Raw genomic sequence first — 10,594 nt, 5'->3', positions numbered from 1 at the left:
TTCTTCAACCATTATGTGAACATTGAAATGATAGACTAAGAGGAAACAGAATAATCAACCGGTGTATTAGAAAAGGCAGCAAAGCCTTGAGCCACTTCTCCATTACCACCTTGATTTATATTGCTGATGTAGTTCCAGTTAATAATTCACTTTAATCATTCGCTTCCATCCTTCTCATGCATTTGAATACAAGGTTTAACCCCTGAAGTCTAGGCCTTCAATGAAAACTCGAACAAATCCCCAGTTTCGTAGCACGCTACGAAACCACTCAAACAGGTAGCGCTGCGAAACTACTGAAAAGAATTCAGGCGCTGCGAAAACACCCACTCTTTAAGCCAGGCTAAAAATTTTTAACTACAGCATTTTCAGTGATAACAGTGGCTCCACTAGGGATAGTGTGCCCTTGTGGCGCACTAAGAACATGCAGCTCCAGTGCCTTATCCATTTTGACAAACTGAAATTTGCTTGACAAGCATGACTGCAGGAGAATGAAAGCTACATCTACTAAAAAATGCTCAGTTGACCTTGAGCTTATTTGCAATTACTTACCTACCTACCCTAACCATTTCAACTTCTTCAGCTCAATCAATATGAAACTTCCAATGCAGCCAATCATTAGCCTCATCTGATATTTGATTTCTTTGACTGTCCTGGAGTTCAGGGCCAATGTGATAGTGTGATGACCGCTGCCACTGAAATTGTCTCTGACTGTATCGGATTTCAGATCCAATGTGATAGTGTAAAGACCACTGCCACTGAAATAGTCTCTGATCTTCATAAGAAAACTGAAACACTGGAGAGTAAAACTCTTCCATGTAATCAGCTATAGGGTCCCAGAACACATGATCAGCTTGTCCTTCCTTGAAACTTTCCAGCTGTGCAAACTGATCTTCAATCACAGTGTTCAGTTCCTCAATCATGAAAGAGAATGGAAGCAGCATAGTCTCCTTGCGCTCTGTCACAGGAAACTTTTGAGAATAATAATCATGATCATGAAAATTGTATGCCTGAATTTTTCCTTCTAAACCTTCAATTTCTTTCTCAATATCTTTGGCAAATTCATCAAAAAATTTCACCTTATCCTCTGACTTACAGTCAAAGGATTTCAGATATGAGGATAAGGACAAAGAAAAAGATTCATTTGTTTCTTCTTTATTGTGATCACTATTCCATTGTTTAAAACCTTCAACTGAGGGAGAGTCTGCCACCTCCTCTGTCCTATCTGTCCATTCCTCCAAAAACATAAGCCAAAGGTCTTGAAATGACTTAATGGATTCCGCAGGCAAGCATTCAACCCACTGTTTGCACTTCCCTTGAAGTGAATCATAGAATAACATAATGCAAACATCCTCATGTTTAACTCTAAGAAGCTGTGTAAATTCACAAAAATCTGATATATGATTCAAGGTTAAACTTAAATCTTCACCGTTGAATTTTGGACCATTCCTTAGAAAGTATGCATCCCGGGGAAAATGATTTGGGAAACCATGAATTCCTGAGAAATCAATGCATGCATACCTTGAACAAAGATGAGCAGCTTCTGGGTCTTTCATAACTCCAGTGGAATCACCATGAATATATAAACCTTGAATTCTTCAACAATGGAGTCGCCAAGGTAGTTTTGCAGCCTTGAAAATCATTTGAACTCCTGCTACCTTCAGAAATTCAATCTTAAGCTCCCGGCAGACGCACCAAAATGTTATCACAAAATCACTACTGAGGGCTGCAACCAAGCAAGATTTCATGTAACTCTTTCAAACCTAACTTTAGATCAAAGATTAGCCTCTTTGATCAGAGAGGGCTCTCTCACAAACTCTTGATAAAATCCTTCAAACACTAGATGGCTAACTCTTTATTTAATCATGAAAGCAAAGCTGGTTGGAAACACATCAAACTGGTTCTCATTGGGCTATGGAGTCTATTATATTAAGTAAACAAGGAAAACATGGTCATCTCATGGAAATCAAGGCTCTTTGCATTACATGTCAAACATACTCCACCAAAATATAGCTTGCTGAATACACAGGAAGTCAGAGCATATGATTATGAATTCTGAGTGATTGTATTACAACAAGACTATAAAAGAACATAAAGTATAAAACACCATCATTATATTTGAACATGACAATCCATCGAGAATCTTGAGAAGAGAATAACACTGTTTTACTATTACTGTCAAAAAAGGTCTTACAATGGCCCAAAACAACTCTGTTTTTCTATAAAATATCCAACCCCTATTACATCCTACATTGATCCCTATATAGGCAAGCAAACTAAACCACCTCGAGCTTCCTCCTCCAGCATGAGGGGAGCCTCGAAGGTGGCTATTAACTATTCCTACATGCTATTTAATTAATGTATTTATTACAAAGTGCTGAAATGTAATTGCACACAATCCTAATCAAACTAAAACATTAATTCCTTTCTCCTCGTATGCTTGATGCTTTTCTGGCTCTTGACACATGTCCCTTTGCTGCTTGAGTTGAGATGACTAAAGGAAAGTACACTAAATAAGTTGGCCTCGGATTCCAGTCACGTAGATGGCTTCATTAATTAACTAAAGAAGGTGCTCTGTTTTCACGTCTTCTGTCTCCCAACCTTCTCCTAAAGTGTAGCAACATGTTCCCAAGTCTTTTAATAATCCCAAGTATGGAATGCTGACATGTTTTTGAATGTGCTGTAGATGGTATTGATAAACAGATATCTCTCTTCCACAACTCCCGCTCACAGTATCACACTAACAGTTCTGCGCTTTAAAATTATCACCTACAGCAGTTTCGTAGCGCGCTACGAAACTGCTGTGTGATTTAGAAAACACAGCCTTCTTTACTGGTTTCTGCTAACACTGCGCTTATGGCTGCATTGGTTGATGATGCAATTGCTAATCGAAGCTTATAAAGACTGTTTTGTTCCACACCTCTTAGCTGGAATTTTATTTGCCATGTTACGGGACGAAAGCTTCCATCATTTTCAATCCTGCATGTGTGTGCAAAGCACCAATCTCTTCTCCAGTCACTAGTCCCAACTGTATATATCAAATCGTTGTCTTTGAAGATTTCAGAATATCTTTCCCAAAAGCCATATTGTCGGAATCTTTCAGGATGATTGAGAAATAGTTTGTTGATGTGCCAAGGCTTGGGATCTGGAATGAAAAATTCTGCAGCAGTGCGATCTGGTAAACCTATCTCCCATATAGTAGGGCCATCTCTTGAGGGCTCATAGATCAAAATTCCAGCATCTATCCTACAACCTGAATATATGTTAATCAAGCCTTCTTTCATATAGTCACCAAGAACACCCGGCACCCAACCATAGAGATTGTAGGTACCAAGGCAAACATTTTCTATAGAGAAAAGCCCATTCTCCTCAGCTTGACTCCAAAATTGGTAGCTCTTACTCTCTTTTTGCCAAGAGCCCTTTTCTCCAGGTGTGGACAATCCCAGAAAAACAAAACGAGCAGGGTGAACATCCTCAACAGCATATTTATCATGTACTAATAGTTGTCCAGTAATATATCCTCGTTCTGGTCTCTTTCTAAATAATGGAGATTCGGGCCACCCATAAGGCCAACTTTGTACCTCCTTTATCATCTGTAACTTTGCATCTTGCCACAAGGAGAATGGGTGAGCCTCTCTTGATGAAGAATTAAGATAAATGAAGACTGGGCCAAAAACCTTTTGCCACGCTTCTCCAGAACGAGACTTAGGACATAGCTCTTCACCCGCATAATGAGCACTATGAAACATTGCAAGCGATGTTGGCCCAACATGGGATGTCAAGTTTTGTTTTATTGGACCTCCATTACAAAATTCATCGCTAGGAGTGATGACCCAGAACCCAACCATGGGATCAAAGCTGATCCATCCATGGACTCTGTTCTCCCTATTGTCACATGAGTACTGGTACTTATCATCTACCTCGCCTTGAAGGCTAGGGTTCCCAGAATTTGAGAGAAAAACTGCTTCAGGATATGTAAGTATATTGCATCTGTTTGGTATCCGATCATCCGGGGATGACATCAATCTTTGTTTGTTATCAGCAATTGCCATGAAGTGAAATCTGTCTTTCCTCAATTTGAATGTAACACAAGTTTGATTGAGATTGAAATCTGGCCACCCCGTTGGACGCTCATATATCGCATAGGTGTAAAACCCACTGCTCCCTCGAAGCAAAACAAACCTTTTGTCTATATTTAATGGCACCATCTTCCAACTGCTTGAAGGATTGTATGGCCTGAGGAAAGAGACTTCAACCTTATCCTTGTTAGCCTCGACCACTTTAAAAAATATCGCACTTGGCACATCAAACGTATCCTTCCCTCCTGGCTCGTTCCAATTGAGATCCCAGTATCCTCTGTTCGTTTCTTTGTTGAAAATTTCGAGCAAATTGTCAAGCCCTCCATAACGTATGCCTGTAATTATCCCCGCTGGTTTTGATATGGTGACTCGCACAATTCCATTATCTAATGCAATGTGAGCACCCTGATCCACAAAATACACATCGCCCTCCTAACACTTCCGCTACAGAGTGCAGAACTAATAGCATACTTATCAAAAGTGTGATAAATGTAATCTAATGTAGCGCAAATCTTCTGAGAGCCATGGTTCTTGAAATATTTACAATCTCCCTCTGAATTTAACTTGTGCTTTGGTAATTCTTTAAACTCCAAAACTTCTGTGGAGCTTGAGAAGTTTCTTGGTCGCCAGCTGGAGCATGTAACCGGCACGTTACCACGTTTGTAGAAGACAATATCTAAATAATACCATCCACCTTGACAAAGGAAATTCTTCTATTTCGAGCTCTGCCATGTGCTTCCTTGTCTTTACGACAACGATTTCTCCTCTCTTTCTAGGAATGGCATCATCCTTCTTTTGTTTTTGTTTAATGCGCACTTATCTTTTAACGGCACCAGTTAATCTAATACCAGCTCTTGTGCCACTAATAATGGCGGTCTTGTAGCAATCAAACTATTATAAAACTACTTGACACCTGGCATTGATCACCGCATTTCAAAAGAGCACTTTCATGTCTACAATATGTGCATTAATAATGAACCAACGTGCATTAAGGAGGTGTTGTGTATCTCAGTTTAAAAAAAAAAACGTGATCCCCTGCAAAAATAAACACAACGCTGCCTATTTGTAACACTGGCTGTAATTTCGTATATTCTGCAAGCAGCATAGAATCTACAGGAGCAGAACGACCAATATGAAGAAGAACCCTTAATACAGCATTGGATGCGTTGGGTTTGTCATGCCTCAGCTTCCATAATAGCTTCGGAAACAAATTGACCATTTCTCTTAGAAACACTAGAAGAAGACTTATCTCGTACATCATGAAAAAAACATGTTTTCAATTGACGAGAGGTATAAGAGCTTCATTGTCGAACTTGAGTTACACTCTGCAAATGCTCGTGTAAAAGCCTTCAATAGCCTTTCTTTCCAGTCTACGAATACATTCAGTATGAGATTTGGAATGAAAGGAACTAAAGAAACAACATGCTTTTCAAACAACCGCTTTGAGTCTGCTGGCAGCATCTGGCCCTCTAATGAATTCTCCATGAATTAAAGAACTCTTTCATTAGGAAGACAATTAATGACAACCCAATTTGTAATCTCCAAAGCGATCTCACAAATACCAGTATTTAAGGTGACAAATCATTCTTCAACCATTATGTGAACATTGAAATGATAGACTAAGAGGAAACAGAATAATCAACCGGTGTATTAGAAAAGGCAGCAAAGCCTTGAGCCACTTCTCCATTACCACCTTGATTTATATTGGTGATGTAGTTCCAGTTAATAATTCACTTTAGTCATTCGCTTCCATCATGCATTTGAATACAAGGTTTAACCCCTGAAGTCTGGGCCTTCAATGAAAACTCGAACAAATCCCCAGTTTCGTAGCACGCTACGAAACCACTCAAACAGGTAGCGCTGCGAAACTGCTGAAAAGAATTCAGGCGCTGCGAAAACACCCACTCTTTAAGCCAGGCTAAAAATTTTTAACTACAGCATTTTCAGTGATAACACGGTCAAGCAAGTCAACCGCGCGATAAGAGAGAACACCGTAGGATCTGGGGGCTCCAGATCGGACGGTGGAGATTGCGCCTGATGGGAAACCGGATTTGATGGGGGAATTAAGTCGCAACATATAAAAGTCTGAAGTCCGACTTGACCATTGAGTTGGCAGATGAGTCATTCCACAGTGTAACTGAAATACCGAACCGTTGAGGAAGAGCTGGCGCAATTTGTGAGAGGACAAGTGGCCACCTCCCTGTGAGACGTTGGCGATGACGCAAAGGCAAGAAACTCTAAGCGAACAATAGCAGGAAATCCGAAGGGGCGGAAGAGGAAGCGAACAATCAAGGAAAAATTGGCTTTAAGCCATGAACAAACAGAGAACAGAACAAGGAAGAACCAGAGAAGGGAATAGTGAAAAGAGACAAAAGAGACAGTGAAGCAAGAAGAAGAAAACAGAGTGCCGAGCTGACCTAAGGCAGCATCAAGCAGACAGAAGGCTTGAGAAGTTCAAGCAATTCCGTGTGAGGATATCTGTTGGGAAATGAGTACCAAGTTGAACTCATCCCATTCAGACCAATTGAGGTCAAGATTTGGTAAGGAAAGAGTCTGTTCACTCTGGTGGCTTGGGGAATCCAAGAACCACCCTACCAAATATTATCCATTTCAGGAGACTCAAATTGAGCTCCTCACTGTAAATCTCTGCTTTAAAGACACAATGAAAGAAGGCCACCACTGAAGCTGGACCGGAGACATAGCTTTGGAGAATAGGGTGAACTCCTTATTAATGTGTTGTGTTCTTGTATTTTCTTACTGTGTTTCTCTTACTGTTTTCCATTTTCCAGTGTCTATGTATTTTGCAATCTGATCGATCCGTTGCCTAAGATAACATAGACACACACCAGCACATGAGTCTGTATTACCTTCATTCATTAATTATTTAACTGAGATCACTCACGAGTGATTTTCAGATCATGCATGAATGTTCATGAATGTTTCAAAAGCTTAAAATTTGTTCTTCAATAAATAAACCCAACACATTTTGGTGTAGTCATCAATGAATGTCATCATATATTTATTACGATTTGCAGAAGGAACATGCATTGAGTCACATAAATCATAATGAATGAGTTCAAGTTTTATATGTGCTCTGGAATGAGAATAATGAAAATATTGTTTGTTGTGCTTTCCGAAGATACAAGCATCACATTGCTTAAGCTTCCTAGGAATAGTTGGCAAACCAGTAATACCATTTTTCTTCAACAAATGAAGGTTGTCATAGTTTTAATGTCCAAATATAGCATGCCATAAAAGACTTGATTGAAATATACCTTCATCATAGTGAGAATTGTATGAAATTTTTTGTGCACGAATAAAGGTTCCTTTCAGCTTCAAAAGTATTTCTTCTTCTATCCCAATCATGACAAGTGAGTGATCTAATGCTTTTCTGACCTAAACTTTGCATTTAAATATGTGAATGGAGTGTCCTTGATGGTGGATGTGGACCAAAGAAAACAAGTTTCTCCTCAACTCCAGGAGGTATAGAAAATCATGTGGAAGAAAGTATGGAAGACCAAGCGGTTTGAGTTTGATGATGCCAAGCCCCGATGGCTTGAGTTTTGACTTGTCTGTAATTATACTGCTTCATCAACATTATCTGTGAATTCTTCAAAGAAATCTCTTCTGAAAGTCATGTGGAAAGTTGCTCCTGAATCAAGCAACCAAGCATCTTTCCATGAAGCAAATGAAGCATTGAATGTCTTCATTTACTCCAATGTTGCAATGTGCCACAACATAACGAGGGGGTTCATGTTCTTTTCCTTTCCCTTTGTCAGCTGTTTTACCTTTTCCTTAATTTCTTTCCTGCTGAATTATGTCCCAAGGAAACTTACATGTGGAAGAATCATATCCATCTCCATTGCATCCTATGCAATGAATATCAGACTTTCTCCTTGGAAATGTCTTCCCCCCTTACCTCTAAAAGTATTCCTTCCTCTTCCTCTTCGGCCACCTCTTCCTCTAGAAGAACCTTGGGCATGATTCTTCTCTTTTTATGCAAGGAACACAACTTCTTCAGTAGCCCGAGGAATTGTCTTCTTCCGAAAAGCCTTCTCTCTCTTAGAAAACTTATTCTCAAGGGAGTCAAAGGTATTCTCCTTAAGATTTCCACTTGCTTGCAATGACTCAAGATAATGTGAATAGGTAGGATATAATTCCTTGACATAAGCTATGAGAGGAGTATCTATTTCAATGCAAGTGGTTTTTATGTCATGAATAATGGATCTTATTTTTTATGCTAAGGCAAGAGGGTCATAAATTTTCAATTCAAGATTGAACAAATTAATCATCAATTGAACAACTTCAAGTTCAGAGTGTGAGTCATATGATTCCTTCAACTTCTTTAAGGCTTCAAAGGCATTTGAAAATGGCAAAATATGGTGACTCACCTCTTCACTTACAAACATTGCAATCAAGGGATAAGCCTTGTTGTTCTTGTTTTCCCAAATGGAAAGGTCATTATTTGAGGTAGGTTTTTCAGGTGCATTGTCTCCTTCTCCTTCACAAATTGCTTTCCAAAGTTCATTAAAAATGAAAGTGTGCTTTATTTTCCTGGACCAATGTATTCAGTTAGAGATTAACTCACAATTCCACGAAGTCATCACAGAGATAATTCAACAGGTAATTCAACAACGCATTGAATGCAGAGAATGGTTTGTCTAAATGTAGAGATTTGACATAGAACATAGGGAAAGAAACTAAAAGGAGTTATGATGTGGAAAACTAATTTTGGGGGCCTTCTCTAATACCATGTTACACAGGAGTAACTCCACGAATAACTTGTTTGATTTTCATTAAGATAGTATATGATAATATACAAGAAGAGGGAGACTATTTGGTTTCATGTCCCAATGTCTCTTAGTCTTTCAACTTCTCTTTTTTTTTTTTTTTCTATTTACAATATTTACATAGGATTCCTAATCCCAAAGATTAGGTGTTCAACCTAATTTTTTTTTTTTTTTTTTTTCATATTTTGGGTTTCACAATTTTATTTAATTATGAGGTGGAAAGGATATAAATTTAATGTTATATTTTAGAATATCTGTTGAGATTTATCTCCAAAGTAATTAGGATATTTTTTCCTTTTAATTAAATTGATCAATTAAAAAAATGTAGTCTAAATAAGTAAGTTTTTTTTTAGTATATGGTATTGAAAGGCCATGGTATTGACCCATGGTATTGTAACAAAGCTTATTTACATATTAAGAATATCCATAGTAAAGTGAGGATAAGTATTCTAGATAGATGTTTATTTAAATGTATAAATATTTAACATATATATTAATTTTTTTTATAATCAATAATAGTAATAATAATGATGATGTTATAATTTAGTTAGTTTTTATGATAATTTTCTTTTTCATGTTGGTGAGATGCATAATGAAATACGTGTTTAGATGCTTATTATGGATGGATGACTATCTATGGTTATGAACTATTTAATTTCTATGGTTGTGCTTGTTTGTAAAATTTCATTTACTGATCTTTAAGGGGATGGACTTATAAAATAATTGTCTATCAAATTCCAACTATGCTTGCTTCAAATGATGTCAAATGCTTATAACCCTTTACAATTAAATTTTATAATTAAACATCTATATAAAAACATGTCATATATTTTGATAAATGATGTGGAATGTAACAATGTTTTTAAAAAAGACAATTATGATAAAAATAAATATAAATTTGTATTTTCATTTATTTTTCATTTTATTAAAATAAGACAAAGCACAAATATAATTTAGGATCAATAAGGATAATTTTAATGAAAAGTGCTATATAGTAGCTAGTACCTACCCCTTAATTTAAATATAGCTAAATTCAAGTTAGAATTAAGGTTTAAAATCCAATCAATTTAGGTTTTACTGCTTGGTAAATTGAGATATTTTGTTAATTATAATTCTGCATGTGGCTGTGGAGAATCCAATCCTACCAAGTAACAATAATAATGTCTTAATTGCAGTGATAATTTTTTTGTTGACAAGGTTGTATTCACATTTTATGTGTAAAGTATAGATAGATATATTTTAAAAGGTAATTGTTCTTTCCATATATGTGAAAGATTGATTAAATATATTCTTAAAAATATATAAATATAAAAAATGAAGTTGCATTATTTATTTAGCTATTTATTATTTGAATTGATAATGCATTTGAATTTATTGTTAATATCTTTTTCCTCAAAATATTCAGTAGACTTATATAATATTTTTTTAGTAAAATTATATAAATTTTTTTAATATAATTTAATTGCTTTTGTAATGTTTAAAGTTGGAAGTCTCTAAATACCAATAATGTGGCTCTGGAACAATCATATATAATTGCGATAAATTTTCCAAATAATGTGATTGTGGTATAGCGGATCTTTCTTCTTATTCTTTTGCTCTCCCTGAGAAGTTTTATTTGTTCAAATCCTTTGTCCATGAAATGCTATGAGTTGGAATAATTTGGTTTTCTCTTTGAAGTTGGAATAAACTAACGAGGTAGCACTCACATAAATAAGAAAATCACATTAA

The 10,594-nt window shown here is 36.7% G+C and overlaps 1 protein-coding gene across 1 annotated transcript; it reads right to left on the bottom strand.

Moving 5' to 3' along the window:
- Positions 1–2,807: 2,807 nt before the first annotated feature.
- On the bottom strand, positions 2,808–5,295 carry LOC149185310 (putative rhamnogalacturonate lyase B). The gene is made up of 2 exons (XM_089415618.1): positions 5,104–5,295; positions 2,808–4,508 (listed from the first exon to the last, which is right to left on the bottom strand). The coding sequence occupies exons 1-2, from the start codon at positions 5,293–5,295 to the stop codon at positions 2,808–2,810; spliced, it is 1,893 nt and encodes a 630-aa protein (XP_089271744.1).
- Between the last annotated feature and the right edge of the window lie 5,299 nt (positions 5,296–10,594).

This window comes from Pinus tabuliformis, chromosome 3_2 (genome assembly GCF_031772625.1).
Source record: "Pinus tabuliformis cultivar Carrire ecotype Pingquan chromosome 3_2, CPIR1, whole genome shotgun sequence".
Taxonomy (NCBI): domain Eukaryota; kingdom Viridiplantae; phylum Streptophyta; class Pinopsida; order Pinales; family Pinaceae; genus Pinus; species Pinus tabuliformis.
This window is presented reverse-complemented; position numbering and strand designations above follow the sequence as displayed.